This window comes from Centruroides vittatus, unplaced genomic scaffold, assembly GCF_030686945.1.
Source record: "Centruroides vittatus isolate TY-2023 unplaced genomic scaffold, ASM3068694v2 contig_393, whole genome shotgun sequence".
In the NCBI taxonomy this organism is placed as follows: Eukaryota; Metazoa; Arthropoda; class Arachnida; order Scorpiones; family Buthidae; genus Centruroides; species Centruroides vittatus.
Genome location: NW_027122209.1, coordinates 1,156,372 through 1,180,063, shown reverse-complemented (window position 1 = coordinate 1,180,063; position 23,692 = coordinate 1,156,372). Strand labels below are relative to the sequence as shown.

The following is a 23,692-nucleotide window of genomic DNA, read 5'->3' as shown; positions in this document are numbered from 1 at the left end:
AGACGCGAGACCACCGCTCATACTAGACGGGTGCAGGCGTGCACGTGTGAATTAATTGACATGGGAAAATAAATCGGAAGTTGAGATTTTATTGTTTTGAACCGAAGGCAAAACATACAATTCTTGGCAGACTCGTTTGGTCTAGCACAAGCTTTCCGAGGTGATAATCAAAATAAGACAATTATGGAACATTTCGGTTTTTTGTACACGTTCCATTGAATGACATTAGAAATCTTTGGTTGAGTAAACTAACAAAAATATAGATTAAATTAATATTAAACTTTTTTACATTATAATAAAATTCTTGCATGTAAATATGTGTGTGTGTGTGTATATGTATATATATGTATATATATATATATATATATAAATTTATAAAATGATAAATATTTGTCACTATCAAAAGTATTATTAAAAAAGTTTTCAATATGTATGTATATAATATCTGTACAAAGATATTAGATGCTGGTGAGTATTTTAAGTAAAATGCCTAGTATACATAGTGTAAAACAAGTACAGAAACTAGTGCAAATCTACTTTGGTCGAGTAGAGAGTGTTCTCTTTCATAAATTCACTTCCTGCACTTGAATAGATGGCATTGTCCAACAGTATGGAAGAAGAGTCCGGAGTTCGGACATCCACCGAGTCTTCGGCTTCCTCTCCCTCTCCCGGTATGGGAGGCAGTTCGCGGAGCCGGAAAGAGGAGGTGCTTTCGGCACTTTCCAAAATTTCGGGAACCCGGGGAGCATCTGAGTCGACGTTCCTCTTTTCTCTCGACTGGCGCTTCTGTGCAAAGTCTACCTTGGCATATATGTCGGAAACTGGAGACGTGACGGTTGGAGGACAGACGTTCCCAAACGTACCGCAGCGGCGTGGCCTCACTTCCTCGTATATGTCTTCTCTGGAAGGTTCTGGAAACCGTCCGATCTCCTTTTCTGGAGGACCGTCCCCACAGTATATGTCTGAGTAGAAGGGGTCTCTTTGGTAATAATTATCATCTGCCTTGTAATTTTCCACGACGACCGGTAGGTTTGAAGTAGTTTTGGCAAACTGGCCCAAATGCAAAACACCTTTCCTGTATAAAATTGCACAAAAGAAAAGTCATAATTATATCATCATCACAAACCAAATTTTAGTAGTTTTTGATAGGTACGCACCTTCTCAATATATAAACCGTTATTAAGCAAAGAATGAGGAATACCACTACGACGACAATACCGATTACAAATCCCGCTGTAACAAAAAATTCTCATTTAAAATAACCTTAATTAATCCTTACTGTGCCAATATCAGATTGCATTTTTGGTCATAGCTAGTTTTAAGCAGAGGAAAAAGTATTGAAATTATGTCCATAGACTGCATGTGGTTCTAAAAACGAAACTATACCTCACTCATTTTGAAAGTTTAGTTTTATATCCAACCAGATTTGTATTTTAAATATAATTAATTAATAAAACAGACAGAAAAAAAAAAATACCTGATGATATTCCTTCGTTATCTTGGGTATTGCTGGTTTCGCCTTTAGACTGTCTAGATTTAAGTCCTAATAAAAATAATAATGATTTCTTAATTTCATAAAAATTAGTATTAATATACATAAAGTCAAACAAAGTATACATATTCGTTAAATTTTAAACAATATATATGTACAGATTGAAAAGAGAACTATGGTTTTTGTGAAATGATATGTTTTGCTGGGAAGCAATAGTTCTTGACATACAGTTGTGGTCTTCTGATATTTCTAAAATGACTGTGTCAAAACTTGTTATTGATCTCAAATTTGATATCACTGGAAACATGGTAGATGATGAGCAACTTACAAAAGGGATTATTATAAAAAATTATAATTTGTTAAGATAGATATTGTGTCCAACACCAAAAAATTTACGGTATGGTTTTTTTATGCCACAGTTGTGCGGCAAGTATGGTACAAATTTGGAAAATTTTTCTAAAACTTTTCATGAACAGAAGTAGATAGAAGTAGATTAGATTGTAATAATACTAAAAACTGTTTAGTTCTGTTTACAAGAATTTTGGAAAAAGATTTTCCTATAGAAAAAGCATTAGATTTTCAACACCATCTGTTGGAGATTGTATGCATAACTAAAGAGATTTCAAATATGCAGAGCAAAATGTTAGACGTAAAACTGATGCATATTCTATTTGATACAGTATAATACTTGAGAAGAATATAAGCCAGAGAAGCAGTTTGCCAACGTAAGAGCCCAACTCTGCAGTGATAGGATAGAGTTGACCTAACCATTTGCCATCTGCAGAAACACAAATGCATATAAAAACAAGTCTATACAATATTCTTATGTATGCAAGTCAGAGAATTAATGTTACTCTTAAATTACAAAAGACAAGAATTGAGTGTTTAGATGAAATTGTTATCACTATACTTTATTGGTTCAAAAAGCATTAAATTTAGTGGATCTAAATTGGTTGTTGTTATATTTATCTGTTTCAACTTCTGGAGTGATTATTTTATATTATACAACATAAAGTGCTTTTAGTTTTCAAAATTCACTCAAGTTTTGTCATGTGCAAGATCAGATTTGATGACTATAAATATTCAGTGTAAAAAACATAAATTATGAAGATATATTACACTAATTTTATCAATTCCATCAGAGGCACTGTTCTCAAGTTCTTTCCTTTATTGTATTATAATACAAGTTGTAAATCTATTAATTATCTGATGCACTATCTATCATAATTTGGAAATTAGGTGTGAGCAATGATGATGTCTTGTGTTGGATTTAATAATAATAAATAAATTATTTGGTTAATTTATGTCTGAAAGAAAAGAATGGAATTGAAGGATTTGTAAACCACTGGTAATGCATCTATTCCCATTTGACTCGCCAGTTCCAGAAATGTATGGTTGCACGGTATTCTAAATTACTTAACACCCGTTGCTGTTAAGAAAATACTTCTTCAGAATATATGTGATTTTATTCTTGCATAAAACATTGGTAGTCTTTTCAAATTTTGTACAAGCCAGAGAAGCAGTTTGCCAACGTATGCTTACTTAAACCATAGTTCTTATTTTATCCCTAAGATGTTAAGATTTTTTATGATCTTCTGCAGCTAATGTAAAGAAAATTATTAGAAAGAACAAGTTCTAGATAAACAATGATAATTAATTAAAGCTGTCCTATGTTTGCTAATGCTATTGACTGATTAAAAAAGTTTATCATACCTATTAATCCTGACGACGTCTGTTGAGAACAAATTGCATTTTTTGTTGACCACCGAGCAGTCTCTTGGCACCAAATATACACAGATTTTCCAGTAGGCTTATAGCCTTTGTCACACTGCAGTTCTGCAATGCTACCGGCAACAGTGCCATTCTGGAGACGATAAGAACCTCCGTGAATGTTTGGAGGGGGTCCACAGTCAACCGCTGAAATATTTATTCATTTTTAAAGAAATCATTATAAATTAGAGAACAAAAATGCAACAGTAATTACGTAGGCACGTTGGATTAGCTTCCGTCCAAGTTCCATTCTGCAGACAATTTCTGGTGTCGTTCCCAGATAGTTGATAACCGTCATCACAACTATATGTTGCAACCGTACCAGGAATCAACTTTTTACCAATTTGTTTGAAGCGAATTTTTCCATTTTCAATTGGTTCCAATACATCACACACAATTTCTGAAATAAAATTGCATTCTATTAAAAATATTTGGAAATATAGCAAGTAAAGATGATTTTAAAAACTAGTGAAAAGATTATTTTTTAATAACAAGAATTTCCTAATTTATATTAAAAAGTTTATTTGTTACACTCAAACCTGTTTTTGTGCGGTATATGAATTTCAATGAAACTGGTATACCGCACAAAAACAGGTTTGAGTGTACTTTTTTGTCCTGTAAAACTAAAATCTTAGACATAAAAAGGATAACTTATATCTTTATTGCAATCATATCTAGAGATAACATTCTATGTAATGAATTGCAATGGAAACTATTTTCTTTATCAAATAGCTAATAATATAATAGAAATTGTTTATGTATCTGTTATCTTTAATGTTATTTTATAAATATCACTAGGCAAATGAATCAATATTTTATTTAAAAAATTGGATGATTGTTTTTTAATCACACATCAATCAAGAAACAGTTATATATTGTATTTTATGGAAAAATCTTTTCACTATTAAATTTATGATTATGGGTTGAGAGTTAATATTTGCTGTAGTTGCTGTTTTCAGTTTTTGGGAAGTTTTCATTTTATCAAACGAATTTTGCTACAAATGTTTTGTACATTAGATAATACATGACTATTGAATGAATTTATGGATTGACACAACAAAATTTTGTTGTGTCAGTTATATATTTAAAACTTGCTAAATTGTAATTTTTAAGTTTGTGTTTTAGATATTTCCCGTAGTTTTCATATGTAAATAGTTGTGCTTTATTATTATTATTATTATTATTATTGAGAATGTTTACAATCAAACTTAGTTTTATTATTTAATCATGTCAATGCTGTGTTATGTCATACTTATTCAGTTTTAGTCTCTGATGGGATCAATATTCCCTCTAAGCTGTGAGGTACAGTACATGCCACATAGCTTAGCAAACTGTCACTTTTTTATTACTGTTGAATATGCAAACTTGGTTTATATGTTTTATGTTTAACTCAGATTTTTTTTGGTGATTTTATGTAACATCATTTAAAAAAACAACACTTATTTGTTTAGATGAATTTGCATGTTGTTTTAATTTCTCAAATCAGTAATTTTCTGCTCAGAGCAATATTTGTTCCACACAGCTACAGAAAAACATGACAGATCCCCTCTAATGTCATATACAGGTACTTTCATCTGAAAGTGAGCCAAAACTATTTGTATTCAAAATTATAAAATTCTGTATTTAAATCATTTATTTAGAAGTGCTTTAGATTTCTGCTTCAGTGGTATAATATTTCAATTAAAATACACTTTACTATCATAAATAACCTAATATAATTTAAGTACTCAAAGTGTTCTTTTCTCATTTGTAGTTTTTATCAACACACACAAAATGCCACATGGGACACAATAGTAATATATACTGGTGCCAGTGCTTTTCTAGACGAAAGTAAATGCAAACAAAACAGTAGTTTTTTTTCTATAGTTATGGCACAATAATTACCTTATCCATTCTCCACAATACATATACTGAAAAAATTTTGTGGATGCATACTGAGTTTTTAGTAAAAAACTCAGTATGCATCCACAAAATAATTTTTTCAGTATATGTATTGTGTGTTGGGTTTAGCTATGTGATTTAGTTTTTTTGTCAATGAATATAATGTCTAGTCTGTTTGTTTATGATTATAGCTTGGTCATAGTATATTTTGTATGTTGTTTTCTACAACCATCTGAGATGTATGTTTGTATTATGTATGATTCCTGTGTGTAGTAGTTTGTGTGAGAATGCAAGTTTTTGATGTTATGTTTACTCACATTGACATAACCAAATAGCAATCAGTTTGTATTAAAAGCTTGCAACTCAATGTGATATATAATTTTGTGCACATGACAATACTCACAGATGACATTTGTAGGAAATGTGCATGTGCATGTGCAGAAATTTTAAGATCCTAACCTTAATTTTGTATTCTTTTAGCTGAGGATGACCTAAATTAAGGTCAAAACATTGTTTAATTAAATGCTTTTGGTAACAACAAAACAAACTGCTAAAGTTGTTATAGTGCCAGGTTTCATGGATTTTCATGATAATTATGCCTTAATACTGAGTAAATAAATGTCAAAGGAAGATTTCTTGCTTGAGTAGAAAACAAGCCATCATTTTTCCTATACCAATCAAATAAATATCAGTATCATACTCAATTGAAAATGATGTAGGAAATCCTTGTTATTTTAAAATTCAATTTGAAGTCACAATTATTTCATCTCTTATCGAGTTTCGAATTATCTGAGATTTACATAGCTCTGTACAATATGCCAAATGCCATGTAAGTAATCTAATCTATTAAGCAAACAGAATCCAGATATTTATATTATTATTATTATTATTATTAAATTAATTTAATTAATGAAAATAACGTTCTGTATACATAACATGTGTCTGGTGAGAACCTCACAGGTTTTATAAAAAGTAAAGCAGAATTCCTCTAAATGTAGCCCAGATTATTTTTAAAGTGGCTCAAAAAGTAGCAAGTTAGCCTAAAGCCTACAAATATCTCAATCTGCTACTTATAGCCCAATTTTGCAATCCTAAAATCCAGCCATATTTTATGAGATAAGAGGTATTCCATGGGTAAGGTGATATCCAAAAATGCATTACTGTAAAAGCAAAGTCATATTGACCAGATTAGAGTTGTTCTCAGTCTATTATTCTCTTATAGCATGGAGGCACTTTGATCTAAATAAATGCGTTAACATACACAAATCATAGTTTGGATAGAATTTTCACTTCAAATTTCGAAGTAGCCATATTTGAAACTAACTGAATTCCTTAACATGTAAATTCCTATATCTCCAGCCAGGTCAAAAGTACAGTTACAAACTACAGTAATGGGATTTTGAATTATCCAAGTTTGAACTAATGAGGATTTCCTGTATTACTTTTTATCAAAACCTAAATGAAGTAATACAAACCTTCACATATAGGTTGAATATCTGACCATTGCCCACTCAAACACTGTCGTCTTTTGGGACCTCTGAGGCTATATCCAAAGGTGCACTGATATTCAACAGTATTTTTATCTACTTCCACAATATAAGACTGATATGGTCTTTCAGGAGCTCCACATTGTACTTGGTCTAGAATAAATATAAGTTCACATTTATCTGATTGATTAAACACCAATTATGCTAATACTAAAAAAGTTTTAATATTTTAAAAAACAACATTTTGATTTAAAATCATTTAAGGCAAACAAAATTTATTAATACTAATTAGAATCATTAGATAATCTTGTCCAATATCTAAAATATTTTACATACGAAATTTGTGAATAATAGGAAAACAGTAGGCTACAAGTAAGTTGCTTTACTTATCAGACAATATAGTTTTTTTTAACCTAGTGCTACTGTATAGTAAGAAATAAGGATGGACGAAGGCTGAATAATACAAATCAGCAAGTGAAAAATTTATCACCTGTTCACTTAATCTTATAGTGTTGTTAAAAATTAAAATCAATGATTTTTCTCATTTGACCCTCTCATTTCTGACTTCAACATTAAAATTGTCCATGTTGGTTCAGATAAACATAATTTCTAGCAGGTTATTTCAGCAAAACAAATAATAATTATAATTAAATATTCATTATTTTTTTAATATTTAAATTTTTTGTTCAGTTTTCATTAAATTCTGAAATCAAATTCATTGAAATTCCACAACAAATAAATAATAATTCAAAGTTGTACTAAATATGAACATAATTTTTGTTCATTTTTTGCAGTTTAAAGTAAATCTAATTAACAGTTGAATATCCTTATAAGCATTATGCAATATACAGTTTTAGTTGTTTTAAAAATGAACATTGTAGCTAATTAAAATTAATGAACACGAAGGTTCTCAATGCAGCTTCTTATAATTTGTCAATATTTAGTAATATGGATTTTCTTCTGATAAAAGATTGAGATAAATGTAATAATGAAATATACTAATAATCCAAGTAATATAACAAAAACATCAGTCAAGACTATCTACATTTCTTTTTGTATGGAAAGACTTATATTGAAAATTCATTTTCTTCTAAAAACATTTTTCAGAAGAAAGCAAAACAAAGTCTATATTATATATGAATCAAATTATAATGGAATTTCCAATTTATCAATGTTGATTTATTACAGCAAGAACTATGTAATTAATGTCACAGAAAATTATAAACTACCATTAATATATTAAGTATTTAATTGGGAATATATCATCATACAATCTAACATATATGCTTTTGAAATGGAATCAATTATCATACAATAAATAACTGAAGAAATCAATCATACTGAATATTCTGTTACTGTGTGTTTAAGATATGGTTAAACTGTAGCAAATTATACTGCCATGTTGATATAATATTAATACTATATTAATGTTTTTAATGAATTCTTAAAATTATATTTGTTTGATATAATGTCACATACTCTTATTGTTACAAGTCAAATAATGAATAGATTTATTATTAATAGCAATAATTTTGTAAATAAACAAACGTGTGTTTGTATTATTTACAGATTTAAACATATAATTTTATTTACTATTATACACATTACAGTGGGTGATCAGTTAATGAACATAATGTGTTCCAAAACTTTGTTTGCTATCCGAATTGTTCGTTAACTGATTATCAATTTACCATAGATTTTTATGGGAATTTGAATAATCCATTCAGGAGACCCCCAAAAATAAAAAATTATATACTTTCTTACTATGTTTATTTATATGTAATAATAAAAATACATATATACACAGTCTTGCATTTTTATTAGTCATGTTTTTTCCGTTTGTGGAGGTTAAAGAATCTGTTTAATGTCGATTTGCTTTTCTCTCTTCTTCAGGATTTTTCAGAAGTAATTAATAGCATTGTCATTGTAGAAATCCCTAAGTCTATTAACCTCAACCTGGTTTGAATGCCATTCTAAGACTGTGGTTCTGACATCTTCCCACTTCTTCAAAACATCTTTAATAGAAGATATCGGCATTAATCCTCTTTTTCAGAAGAAAACATATCTCGCTGAGTTTCTTGGTGTTCTTCATTCAAGAATTCTTGCATTCTTCTGTCATCAGATCAGTTTCAGTTTCCATTATGAGCTCTTCAATGTTATTTCTCAGATATGATTTTTGTCACTCCTTTCGTTGCTCGAGTCTTTTTGATTATACTGTATCTTTCTTAGATAAGATTAAACTGCAGCCTACTGTAGACCTAATCAAGCCATACTGCCCAGCAACATCAGACATATGCCCACTCTCTACATTTGCTATCATACTCTCATCTTTTGAAAATAAAAACCGACACAAAACTTAACGAGTGCCACCTGACAGTCTTGCAAATACTATAAAAGAATTGTTTCTGTCAGAAAAATAAAAGGCTGGAATTACAAGGAAGAGTTTCAAAGTTCGGAGGATTATTATCCGATCGGTATATACCAGGTTGAGCGTCGTCGTCTCCCGCACTACGAAAAGTTTTGAATTGTTGCTGAAGACGAGGGAAGACCAATTGGTATTCATTATTTTATGTCGCTGCTTCTTGTGTTTGTTCTGTGAGGTCGCTTCTTCTTGTGTTTGTTCACCTCACAGAACAAACACAACAATTGTTGTCCAAACATAACGAATACTTTCGCAAAAGATTTTTATCTGATTTGTTCATCAACTGATCACCCACTGTATATTAAATAAACTGCAAATTCCTTTAGGAATTAAAAAACTAAATATACCTAAATATACATTTGATATTTTTATTTCAAAGTACATTTTTATACATGACAAATTTTTCAAAACTTGCTGTTTTATATACAGATAACCCCCATGTAACACGACACTTCTATAGAGCTAGTGGAACTGCGTTGAGCGCCACCTGTACGCAGGCAAAGGAAACTTTTTCGGGAAAACACGAGCGTCTTTGGGTTAGATATGTACTGAGACGCGGTGCTTGTTTTCTGCCTGTGATAATGAAAAACAGCTTTCTGCCAACAAAACTTCAAAAAATAACTGTTGTGTGGTCGGTTGTAGTGTTACCTATATTACTGAGCCGCCAAGTACAAAGTTTTATTCGTTCCCGCATGAATAATAGGCCTACCCTGGGACGAAAGAGAAATGGCTGACTGCAATTTAATTCCTGAGGTTAATTACATAATGATGTGTTGCATTCTAACCAATCTCCAATCTCCTGTTAACCTTAGTTGGCTCTATTTTAAATTTAGTTCTCTAATGTAAAGTTTAGTAATTTTCTTTTTTTATGTTATTTTGTTAATCTGACAGATATTAATTGGCATATGATGTGATATTTGAATTTACGAGATCTGTGGAAGAAAGGAGTAAGAAGCAAAATTAGTATTTTGAGGAAATGAGGATAAGAATTTCCCTATTAATACAATACTATTAGCTATTGCTATGGTCCTTATTGAAGTTCCTTTATATATATGGTTAGTTACAAATTTCATTATTTACCATGAAATAGATATATAGTTTACTTCTTCCACACCACCCTTTAAATTGTACAAAATTAAGAGTATAATAAATATAAGAATATTAATACTGCTCAGTCCCAATGATCTACAGTCACTTCTCGAGTTAGGACCATTCGCACTTATGACGAAAAATTTCATTAAAAAATTTTTAAAATGTGTCAATTTTTTATAGGTTTTGTGGAATATATATCATATACATATATATCTTGCACGCTTTTGGCGAATGATTGCGTCATCTTTAGTTTTGTTGTGTAGTTAGTTACCAGTGGCGTAGCGTGGGTGTCAGCCGCCCGGGGCGGAGGAAAGTTTTGCTGCCCCCTTATTTAGGTATTATTATTATTTATTGTGAAATTTTGCTGCCGCCCGGGGCGAGCCGCACCTGCCGCTCCCACTACGCTACGCCACTGTTAGTTACCCTTCACGTGTGCTTGTGTAAGATAGCTAACTGTTTTGTTGAAGTACAGTCACTTCTTGACTTACGACCATTTTGACTTACGTCCGAAGTTGCGGAACCGAACCCCGTCGTAAATCGAGAACTGACTGTATTGACTAATGCAGGCATTACTTTGACCTTAAACTGCAGAATGTATGTATATATTATATATTATTAAATATATACTTAGAAATTTGATAAATTCTAAATTTATATATTATTAAAATATAAATAGTTTTACATGTAACATACAAAATTCATACAGGATAAATTCATATGTTGCAAGAATGCTATTATTCCTCAACAGCAACCAAATGAACAAAATGATGAAACGAAAGTAATGAACACGAAGTACTGAACTTTAAAATTATCACATTAAAAATCACTGGTAAGATCGTCATCATCAGAATCTTCCTCACTAGAATGTTTTTGTATGGTTGAAACAGATGATGGTTTCCAAGTGTAACATTTTATCATTGTTGCTTTTAAGAACTCGATTTTGTAGTTTAATTTTTATTAAATTTAATTGCAAAAAAATACGTTCAACTGCTGCACTTGAATGAGGAAGCAATAAAAACATCTATTTACTGCCAAAGTGAAGTAGAAAAATATAGAAATATAGAATTAAAATGAATGTTTTGAAAGGTACTAAATTGAAAGGAAAGATATTAGGATTTCATAAATAGTACTAGGAAAATGGTGTTGGGTATCTTGGTACTGGAACAAGTAAAAAGATATTAGATTAGTACAAAAGTACTAGGTGAAACAACACAGGTGCTGCCTTTGTAGCCCTGATTCTGTTACCTGGTGTCGCCGCTAGAGGTGCCTCAATCTAGTCTCGCCATTCCTTCCACTAGCTCTATAGCATGGATTCACTCACGGTTCGAGAATTGGGTAAAACCCTCGTACGACATTTATTACATAAGTACTAATAGTTCACAAAAATTATTAAGTATGTAAATTTTCCTTTCCCTCCTTCCGTCGATACACATGGTCCTTCTCGAAACTTGTTTCAATGTTGCCAGATCTCGACACTTCTGTTTTTGATGTTGCCAGATGTTTTTCCCTTATGAAGAATAAAACAAGTATGGAATAAGTGCTTATAAAATTACATACTTTTTGCAAAAGGTAAAGCATGGATCTGAAGATAATGCAGAAAAATGCTCAGAGGATAAGGATAACTTGCCAAAAAGAAAATGCCCTTGGTTAATAGTGCTTAGTGATGACAAAGAAAACATTGTTTAATTTATATTAATATGTATCACTTTATTAAAATTTTCTTAAGATATTTATCTTAATTATGAAAATATAATAGCATGTTTTTTAATTTTTGGAACCTAACCTCCTTTTTCATACTAGTTCTTTCTTTCGTATAACATGGATTTGCATAACACGACAATTTTTTGGAATGTAACTCCCATGTTATATGGGGGTTACCTGTATTTCTTTTCTGTTTAAAAACATTAATAATAAAAAAATCTGATATGTGAAAGTCACATCAACCCTAGAGTTTCCATCATCACTAAAATAAAGTGACATCCTTGTTTCATTAGTAACCATACTTATTGAAAACAATTCAGAATTTTTTTTGTAATTTGTTAACTGTTTTTCCAGTTTTGTTAATATAAAATCATGTTAGTAATGATAACAATTTTACTTGATACATGAAACTTTTGCTTAATTTTTTTAGTAGTAACGATTTTAAAAAATTATTTTATATTTTAAACCAAAAATAATTTCACAGAAAATGTTTATTCTGTGGAAAGTAAATCAAACGTATAATGCAAAAATATAAAATGAATGTTATATATACAGTGTATGTTAAAATTCAAATTTGTTACCATGATGATTTAATTACCAGTCTAATCTAAATTTTGTCAATTAATTATTTAAAAGAAGAAATTAAGACTTAAAGGTATTTGAAGTCTTAATTTGCCTTAAAAGTCTTAAGGTTTATTTGTAATATTTCATGACTTTTTTTTTTAATCCTTTAATTTTGGATAGACACTTTTATACTTTAATTGAAACTGAACTTTATTATGAATCATATCTAATCATTATAATAATTCAATTTTCATTTTTAACATCAAGAGAGTTTTAGCATAAACTAAAATTATTAACCAAAGAAATTGTTGTATTTTTAACTAAATTACATTAAAATTTAGATATTATTCATGTCACTGATTTTTCTTTTATAAAATCTTTTGTCCTAAGGGCACTAAGGAGGACCTTTTTTATAGCCGTCATGAGTTCAGTCAAGCCAAAAGTGGAATAGCTGGAGGAAAGAGACTGACATACATCAATCTAGACATGCCAAAAAATATTAACTGTTTAATATGAAATTTCAAATGATTTTTTATGTTAGTGAATGAATGACAAGTTATATTAAGACAAATACTTCCAAACAAATTTTCTAATAATTTAATAAAATATTTATTGAATGGTCCAATACTAAACTGTTACTGTAGAAATAATACTACTATAGAAATAATAATGATGAGAACAAATATTTCTATAATTATAGGTCAAGGATATTGATCTCTTTTTGTGTTGAAGGTTTCAGTTCTTAAATAATCAGTTGCTATAACAATCAGTTTTTATAAATTCAACTATATATTCTCAGTATATGGAGAATTGTTTAAGCAGAAGGATTAAAAATTATATTATAAAGCTTATGATTACCAAATCAATACAATATATAGCATAACATCATGGAAATGATTTGATATCTAATCATAAGGTTTAGTAAGCTGTAATTAAAAATAACCTTAATAGATCTCATTTTGATCATTATTAGGAGATTTAATAAATATATTTCCATTTCTCTATTTGTAATACAATTTTTTTTAATATTCTTCACATCCCATGATCATGACATTTATGTAGCTATATTAAAAGTGTCAAAATACCATCCAGTAACTAATGTATTGAGAAAAATTATTGCACCTATTTAGTATAATATGAATAACAAACTACGAACATCTGGTCAAGATTGACCTTGATATTTCTTTTTAAAAGGAGGAAGAAAATGCAATATATATATTAAAATAATCATGCATAGACATATTGTTTGAAACCATCTGTTTATAAATTATTCTGTTAATCAATTGATTATTCTGTAAAGCTTTTATTTAGATAAGAAACTGCTAACTTGAAATTACCAAATAAAATTTATTTGAAGTCAGCAGTTTCTTATTTTATGACAAAGATATTATTAACTTTCATAATCTTTCATTCTGCTAAGTAGAATAAGTAACTTAATATCAATTCTGAGAAAATATTAGAAATAATTGCATATCTATTATTTCTAATATTTTCTCAATATTCAATTATACTTACTCCTTGTTACGAATATTTCTACTTCACACAAACCAAAATATTCAGGAACTTGTCTTCTGTCTTCAATATGGATATATTGACCAGCAATTCCATTATTTTGACTACAAGATAACTTTAAGGTTTGAGTTGCTGTATTAAATGAATGGGAATCTTTTAACTTACAATAATTTAACATTAATTTCTAATTAAGATATGGATATGTTACCTAGAGTGCCACGAAAAGGGGAACAAGGATGAAATGTAGCTGCTCCATTATCAACACTTACTACATATATAGTAAAAAGATGTTGATCTAAAAAAAATAAGTTTCATATAAATTATATAAAGGGTAGACTTCCAACTTAAGTAAATCTTATAAATCTAATATTATTCATATCTATATACTGATATAATTAAACTATATCAGCAAAAAATATGGATGCAGATATTTATTTTTGATCTGTAAGACTAAATATCTGCATCCATATTTTCCAGTATAATAAGTCCTGTTAATATATAGAAAGTACTAGTATACAAAATAAATTTTAAATTAAGTTAAAAAAAGGACACAAAGGCATAAAATTATAATTATTCTAAATAATCATAATTTATGTAAAAATCATAAATAATTACTTGGTTTATCATTCCAAATTTGAGGAATAGTTACTGCAACAGAATTTATCTGGTAAGTATCACCTAAGTCAAGCCGCCACCACCTGGGACGTTCTGGACTAATGTAAGTACATGTTCCTTTGTGCTTATCAATAGCAAAACTTGGTGGATAATTAATCATTGGAGATGATGCTGTGGCAACAGCATTGAGCAAAGATAATGAACTATCTATATGAGAAACAAATTTGTAGATTAATTACAAAATAATTTTATAATTGAAACTTACCACAAAATTTAATTGAGAAACAAAAATCTGTATAATATTTGAGTTTTTTGTATGAACAACTTAAAAATCTAATAATAAAAAGTATGTTTACAGATTTATTATTTTTCATTTATGAGTAGCATCTTTAAATTGCTCTATCCAATTAGGTATTTGAAGAAAAAATTGTTTCCACTTCAGATGTTTCTATCTTCTATAAGATTTTCAGTTAATACTGAGTGCCAATTTAAATCATAAATCCAAGAGTTTTGAATAATTTTAAACAAATTCGAAATACAAAACCATAATGAAATAATTATATCACACAGTGTAAATTATTACACGATGTCACAAAGCAAGCTGTTTTAGTTTTATCTTATACATGCATAAATAGTGAAAAAATATCAATTTCAACATAATGAAGCAATAATAATGATTGATATGTAAATTTATAAACTCATGTTTTATGTATCTTATTTCTTTCATTAATTTGTTCATGAATGAAAATAAAATTCAATTTTTAGATGCTACTATTAATAAATAAATAATCAAGAATTTGTTAATAAATTAATGTACATTATTCACTTAAAGATAATTTTATAGTTTATATCTGCTTAATAATTTATGTTGTTGTTGTTGTTTTTAAGGTATTAAAACTTTAATTTTGAAAAATTATTTTTATTTCTACAAATAAACTTGTTTATCCAGCTTGGTTATTTTTAAAATTTATATTTCAGGTTATTTATTTATTAAAAATTCAGACATTCTATTATTTGTAAAGGATTTGAACAAAACTTCCATTATTTGAATTTATGGATATCATTAGTTAAGTACAGTTGAATATTGAAATAGCACTCACTAAATTGTGCCAATGAATATTTATGAATGAAATTTCTGCATAAATATTAAGCAGAGAATCTTACATTTAGTAATTCACAGATACTGAAAGATTTTGCATTCTAAATATTAAAAATCATGTAATTTGGTGATAAACTCTCAAACCTCAAACTTATGTGTATATTGTTTGAAGTCAGTACTTCACTTTAATTTAAAATTTATTTTGTATACTAGTACTTTCTATGTATTAACAGGACTTATTATACTGGAAATTATGGATGCAGATATTTAGTCTTACAGATCAAAAATAATGTTCTTTATTTAGTTCATAGGTGAACTAAATAAAGAACATTATTTTTGATCTGTAAGACTAAATATCTGCATCCATAATTTCCAGTATAATAAGTCCTATTAATACATAGAAAGTACTAGTATACAAAATAAATTTTAAATTAAGTTAAAAAAAGGACACAAAGGCATAATAATTATACAGTACTTCAGTTTTGCATCATATTCCTTTAGTACTGCTTTCAGAGACAAATTATTGAAATAAATTGAGGTTTGACTATACTTGTTATTTTATTTTGCTATAATAAAGTTTTCTTGTTTCTTCAAAATTAATTTACAAAGAACCTGACTTTTATTAACATTGTATCTATTATTATGAATTTTGACAAAGAAAGTTGATTGAAATATTTTTGTAAAAAATGTTTATGACAATCATAATTTATAATATATTGTTTTTTGTTTTGTTTTTATTTTAACATTTTAGGGTTTGATAGAATTTGATTACCACCTCATATAACAAAACAATACCTGTAGTAATTGGATAAAATAAAACCAGAAAATTTTTATTTATTTAATTTATGAGAAAAAAATATAATATATTTTTTACGGAAGAGAGAAAACCCCATACATATTTACAATTTATTCAGTTTTATTTTATAATACATTTTATATTACAACTATATCAATATATTTTTAAAAGATCCTGTTTTTTAATTTTGTTCTGTCATATATTTTGGCTTAATAGAAAAAATTTGATTTATTAATTGTTAATTATTTCGTACATATAAAACTATAGATTTGTGTGTAGTAAGTTGTAGTTATTTTTTCCATAATGACATTAATAATGAATCAGTTATTGTAGATCAATGAACCTAATACCGTATTAACTTTCAAAATTACATTGTTTTATTAAATGATAGCTAAAGAAAATTCTTTAGCTATCATTTAATAAAATTGTTAAATTGTTTAAAATAAATAATACAATATAAATGCATTAACCAGAATTTAAATATATGAACAATACAAACGAGGTATGTCATTTTTGTAGTTCACAGCAATTTTCTGGCATGTAACCCTATCATATAATAGGGACTTATTGTATATTCTTATAACTAATATTAATAACTTCCTGAAAATTGTGGTGAAATGAACTAAACTTCCTCCAAAAGCTTCCTTCAAAGTTTTATTTTTGTCTAGAGTAGATTTTATTCTTTTTCCTTGGATAATTTCAGATTAAAAAGGGGTTATCAATAATTTTAAAAAAATAATGCAATTTCAATTATTATTCTTCACTTAATTGATACAGAGAGGATTTTATCATTACAAAATAAAGGTGCAGCACCTTTCCAAAAAGTTAGCTGTTTTCATACAGATAGTGTATTAATTTAGCTTTATTTCATGCCTAAAAAATATATATCTTGAACTACCCTTTTTGTACCTTTATGTGGATTAGCACCTTTCTCCTCACTTTTCTTTGTGTTTTAAAAGATTGGACAGAAAAATAAATAAATAAAACATTCTCACTCTTCTTGATCAGCTACATAAAATCCCACACCCTTATTTTGTAGAGCAGATAGAGAGCTACAAAATGATATATTTACCATCATTGTAGCCCCAATAGTTCCCAAGATAATGTAGCAAAATCCTGTGAGAGAAAACACAAACACGAAACAAAACAGTAGCGTACTATTTGCCAGTTCTCTATAAGGTCCAAACCCAGCATATAAAGAAGGGTCAGAAAAAGAGCATTTCATTCTGGCCTTGGACTCTGTGATGGATAGTTGCTCTATATTGGTTTTAGGTCCAAACCAGAGCCCATTCATTGTTCACAATAATAACATGCCAGAGGTTAAGATAGGAAAGCTGCATGCACTTTCAGAAGAAATCAAGATGCAATTAATTGAAACTAATGGTCTCATTCTTTGATGTACCATCTGCAATGTAAATATTGCATTTGATGAGAAGCATCAAAGAAACAGAATAAACCAGCACATCCAGTTCAGCAAGCATGCAAAGAACATAGAACTTCACAAGTCAAAATCTAAGCAAACTACCTTGATACATGCCTTTACTTCAGGATCTGAAAAGCAGCGTTCATCAAGTGAGTTCAGTTCAGATCTTACTCTTGCATTAATCTAATCAGGAATTCCAGTCCACAAAACAAACAATCCTGCATTCAAATCATTCCTCGAAAAGTACATGGAAAGGTCAGTATCAGTACCAGATGAGAGCACCCTTAAAAAAATTACACAAAGCCAATTTATGAGAATTTATTTGAGAAAATAAAAGCAGTGATTGATAAGCATGAAGTGGGATTTGTAGTAGATGAAACTATCGATGAGCTGCAAAGATATATATTGAATGTACTGATGTTTCCATTATCCAGTGCCCTAGATTCAATGGACACAGCATCCATTAAGCAGCCTCAACAAGTACTCGACGACAAAGCCTACAATTGAACTTTTCACGGTACTTGGCTATAAGTATTTGCCTGATGTGATTCAGTTTGGAAGAAGAAAGTATGGAGAAGGAGGAACAGTGGAAGAAGTTGATGTCTGTGAGGAACAACCTTGACAGATTAGCCAAAGCCAAATTTGAATTAAATTTGAGGAACAATTCAGATGTGGAAACTTTTGCAACTTTGACTGAATTCCCTTTCCAAGTGCTTATAAGATATGCTCCATTGGTTTCAGTTGATGTTGAGCAGAGTTTCTCCACATACAAGAATCTCCTGAGCTCAAAGTGCCAGCGACTTACTTGCATAACAAGTTGGTTAAAATCCAGTAAATGCCATGTTTACCTCAAAATATGTTTAATTTATAATATTTGCTATAGTGTTGGATAAAGAATGTTTATGTAAATGATTTAAACCCGAATAAATGCATTTCATCAACACCTTTTTTTGTACCTTTTCCCTCTTTTCCGACCATAATTTTTCACCTTAAAATCAGATCTCTAATAATTACTATGATTTTTCTTTAGATTGTTTGTTTATATAATTTAAAAACAATAAATTAGTCAATTATAAAAAGAAAAAAAATCATATATGGTTAATTATCTTACTTAAGTTAATTGCACACTCTCTTCTCTCTCTGTGCATTCCATTTCAGATCACTGATCTGCAAAGTTGCTTTTGAAATGAGTTGAATAATGGATTCCGGAATTTAAAAAATTATTGAAAAAACTTGTGTACATTTTCTTTTAACATTTTAACAAAATAATTATTTTCATTCATTAAGAGAAAGTATGATCATAAAATAAAAATAATATTTTTTTAGTAAACCAACATCTATTTTGCTTATTCTTAAGTAATATTTGAAAATAAAGTTATTTGAATTTTTACAACTTCCTGTTTTTCATATGACCTCTTTTATCAACTGACATCAATTCATAACTTTATTTCATGGTCTACTTCTTGTATAATGGACCATTTCTAGTAATGTCCTGATAATGGATTTCTCTAAATGTCAATATTTAAATAATTTCTCATATTAAACATTTCTACAGTTTGTATTAAAAATTTAGAGATTTTTAATAATAGAATATAATATAAAAATTAGATGATGCTTTAATTATTACTTAAAGAGTTATCTAAGAATTATAGATTAATCATAAATTGTAAAAAACAAAAATGGATGGATGATTCTTTTATTTGCCGTTCAGGCAACTCTGACTTTACATGCTTGAGTTATCACCAGTTTTATGCCTTCAACCATACGGAATCGAGTTTTTAGCATTCAATATCAAGTGCATGATTGATTCAAAAAGATTTCTCAATATTCACTGCTATTTGCTAAAATCATCATTTAAATCTTTTCCAAAACAAATTTTATGATAAACTAGAGTATATTTTAACCTACCTAATTTTAAAATTATATTATTATGAAAAGTTTAATCGTGTATTAATAATTTATGTTAATATTAAATAAAATTAATTTAAATTTAAACTTTAATTTCCAAGCCAGTGAATCAGATCATAAGCTTCTTGTGATACTTTAAGGTTGAAAGAATGCGGTGAGAGATTAGACAAATTTTTCTTCTTTAAATGCCATAAAATTAAGCAGAAACAAATAAATTATGCTCTTAATAAATCATTAATTAATTGGAAAACACAAAATTTGTCATTCAGTGGAACATTGTTAAAAACGCTTAATCAAAAACAAAATTATTTAAACAGATTTAAAAGTTTTTTAATATTTGTGTAAATTTTTGCTTATATTTAATAAATTGTATGGCATGTTTTAAAGCTAAAATCTAATATACTTAAAAAATATAAAAAGAATTCTACTCCTTGAACAAAATTAAATACACAGCACTTCAGAGTAAAGTGTTACATCCTTTCCGTAATTGTTGTTTACAATAAAGACAAAGTATACAGCTAAAAATTCATGAATGCGTTATTTTATAATTTAACTTACCACAGACAGGCACAACTCCTGACCAAGTTCCATTTTCTTGGCATTTACGTGTGGAATAACCGATTAAGTAGTAGTTATCGTCACAGAAATAAGTAACTTTTTGACCCACATCATACGAATCTTTCTGTTGTCTGATGTTGCCATGAAATGGCACTCCCGGATAACCGCATTTATGACCTGAAACAATCATATTTAGAATCTACAATTTCAAAATAATAAGCATCGATATAAAATCGTGAAATATTTTTTACTTAAAAGATTTCAAATTGAAATATGTATGTAAGTTATTTAATATCGACATTTGTGGACAATTTGCAAAATTTTAAAAGTTTCAGTAAATCTCTATCCCTTCCTGGGAAGAGAAAAAAAGTTATCAGTTTAGAAATATGTAGGAAAAAAATCCTAAATAGGTCACAGATCAGCGATAGGATAAAAATCGTTACTGCCATCATCACACACACACACACACACACACATATATATATATATATATATATATATATATATATATATATACATATACACACACCACTCCTTTTAATTAGTCATAACATTTTCACACTAAAATCTATAACTAACGTTATATCGAATCAACAATCAATACATATTACATCAGCAAACAGGAAACTCCTATCCAAAAACTTTATTAATACATTCTTTTTTGAACCGATATTTTGTATACAATTTACAATGATAGATAATTTTTAACGCAAACATAAACTTAAAATTTTCAAAATTGATTTAAAAAAAAAAAACTTTTCGTCACCATCTGTTGACACCCTAATGTGACACGCCCAATTCGTAGAGAAGTTTCGAAGCATACATTGCGATTGCGAAAGGATTTCATTGTTTTTTTTAAATATTATTATTAATAAACTGCAGAAGAAATCGCAAACGAAAAACACTGGCAGAAAAAAATAAAGCAAAAAAGAAACCTCCTCTCTAAACTAGCAATCTCAAAATCAACCACCGAAACTCAATCGGATTCGTAACAAGCGACGATTAGAAGTTCATGTTTTCTACCCGTGCATACGCACATCTTAAAAAATTTCATTCAGCGTATAACATTTTTTTTTTCACTTTAAGAATGAATAACATTTCCACGAATTCAAGTACGCGTCACTATCAGATTACTAATCTGAAGGGCTATATTTCTGGATTTTTAATAATAAAAAAGTTTGGACAGCTGCCAAGAGTACATTTTTCTTTTCGGACAAAAACAAATGAGGTAACAGGCGTTAACAGAATTCAACAAGAGTTTGGTTTCATTTTTGAGTCATCCATCTTTTTTTTATAAAACCATGCAACCATATTTGGCCTAAAACACTATTATTTTAAACACCAAACTTTTAAGAGTAACTTAGGAGCTTCGACGTAAACATTTCCAGTCAAATTAAACATCTCTGAAGGTTTTCTATAATACGAATTAAGAACGCATTTTTTTCTCTTCCTCTATAATTTGATTAAATATTTCTAATATAATTTGATACAAATTTTGTTTGTAGAGCATGTAATAAAATCTGACAATTTTTTAGGCATTCGGTGAATTTGGCGATATCGTTTCTACCGATTATTGCTGTAGCAGTAGGAGTAATAGTCATAGCGACCAATAATAAAAATTCTATACAAATATATCCCGCAGTATCTGCCAACGCTTTCTACTACTCATTTTTGGGAATTTTTAATCCGAACTAAACCTGCTTTTCCTGATCACATTCCACATTCGATATAAAAGTACAAATCCAAGTACTAAAATACCATATGAAAAATTATTCAGTACGTGTTAAAAATTCCGATTACGCAAACAATTAAAAAGTATTTAAGTGTTCGTACATTTCTAAATGTATTACTCATTAAGAACTCATTTTTAAAATTTAATTATAAGTATGTAAAAACAATCGCTGTTAATGTACAATTTCGCATAAATTAAAACGATTTTAAGTAACGATAACTATTTAATGTAAAAATTTGAATTTTGCGGATAAGAAAACGTTAAAAATCAATATTTTGATTTTTTACGTAAAATTACAAAAAAAAATTATGTATTTTTCAACGGATAAACTTTTTTGTATGTATTTTATAATATTTTATGTACTTTCGATGTGTAATTATTATAGGAAAAATATATGGAACTTGGTAGTTATTTTTGTGTATTTACGTAACGATTCGATATGTCAAAATACAATCTTTCTTTATTTTCAAAAGTTAAACTAATTGCTGTTTAACTTAAGGAAACTTTGAAAATGAATATGAAATGTTTATACAAGAAGTCTGAAAAATCGTTTATAAAACTTAACATATTTTACAATTAACAAATATGTTATTAAGCGCAACAGACTTTTAAAAAATATATAAAATATACGGTACGTTAAACTTAATTATTTAATAACTAAATCACCATCACCCGTCACCCGATTATAAACTCTAATCATTAAATTTTATAACTGAATTAACAGTTTAAAATAGTTAAAAGTAAGAAAAAAGTTCGACGTACTTTGACTGAAGCCAAGTAGAACAAGGATGATGTTAACCAAACAAATGATAGACAGATCCATCAACCATTTTACATCCAGAATAAATCGGATTTTATGAATTTATAACGAAAACATCTTTTTATCGTACGTTACAACGATAATGCATTATCATCCGAGCTTCGTTTTTAACTGTATCCTTCTCTTATTACGTACAAACGGGTAGCACTTAGTGACATGGATGAAGTACGGGTGCCAGCCGATTTTTTCAACCTCGCCGTGACGTCACTGGTAACGATGCTGGCGCCATCATTAATGTTTATATCGTCTGTCATTATCGTCTCCGGTTTTAATAGTTTTGCGGTTTATAAACATATTGCTTCGTCATAAACATGGCTATTAATAAGATTAGTTTATCGGATCATTTCGAATTTCTTGGAAAAAAACGTATTTTTTTTGTGTAACTGTGGCAGACGATCTTTTCAACTTTGATGACGTCATTGATCTTTTGACAGTTATCGTTTGGCGATAACTTTTAATTAATAAAAACAAATACTTCTTTAAGAAATAAGTTTTGTTTCGTTTAACAACTAAATATAAATAAAGGCTATAATTATTTAACTCCCGCGAAGAATTTTTAATGGAGGTCCAATTTTTGTTGTACAAAAGCTAAAAACAGCCTACAAATTCTTTAAATTTTTTTCTATATTGAAACTTTACAAAAAACCATTTAATTAAAGTGAATTTTCATTATTTCACCCTAAAATATTTTTAAAAATATATTTAAATGTCAAAATATTCTTTATAAAAAGAAAAACATTTGCTTTAATGGATTTTAAATTTTATGTAATATTTTTCATTATTTTAAATAATTTAACTGAAAAAGCTCTGAAATTTATAT

At 28.6% G+C, this 23,692-nt stretch overlaps 1 protein-coding gene across 1 annotated transcript; it reads right to left on the bottom strand.

The window, feature by feature from the left end:
- Window positions 1–69: 69 nt before the first annotated feature.
- On the bottom strand, window positions 70–23,082 carry LOC136976078 (sushi, von Willebrand factor type A, EGF and pentraxin domain-containing protein 1-like). The gene is made up of 11 exons (XM_067271283.1): window positions 22,815–23,082; window positions 20,321–20,497; window positions 14,537–14,743; window positions 14,130–14,216; window positions 13,925–14,053; window positions 6,619–6,783; window positions 3,477–3,662; window positions 3,206–3,409; window positions 1,478–1,543; window positions 1,158–1,233; window positions 70–1,075 (listed from the first exon to the last, which is right to left on the bottom strand). Exons 1-11 carry the CDS (start codon window positions 22,873–22,875, stop codon window positions 523–525), a joined length of 1,911 nt encoding a protein of 636 aa, XP_067127384.1. The 5' UTR covers window positions 22,876–23,082; the 3' UTR covers window positions 70–522.
- Between the last annotated feature and the right edge of the window lie 610 nt (window positions 23,083–23,692).

Coding starts and splice junctions, on each gene's coding strand:
- LOC136976078 (XM_067271283.1), bottom strand. CDS start 22,875: ATGGATCTGTCTATCATTTGTTTGGTTAACATCATCCTTGTTCTACTT. Junction 3,410..3,476: donor AGCTAATCCAACGTGCCTAC/GTAATTACTGTT, acceptor TAAATATTTCAG/CGGTTGACTGTGGACCCCCT. Junction 1,544..3,205: donor GACGTCGTCAGGATTAATAG/GTATGATAAACT, acceptor TATTTTTATTAG/GACTTAAATCTAGACAGTCT.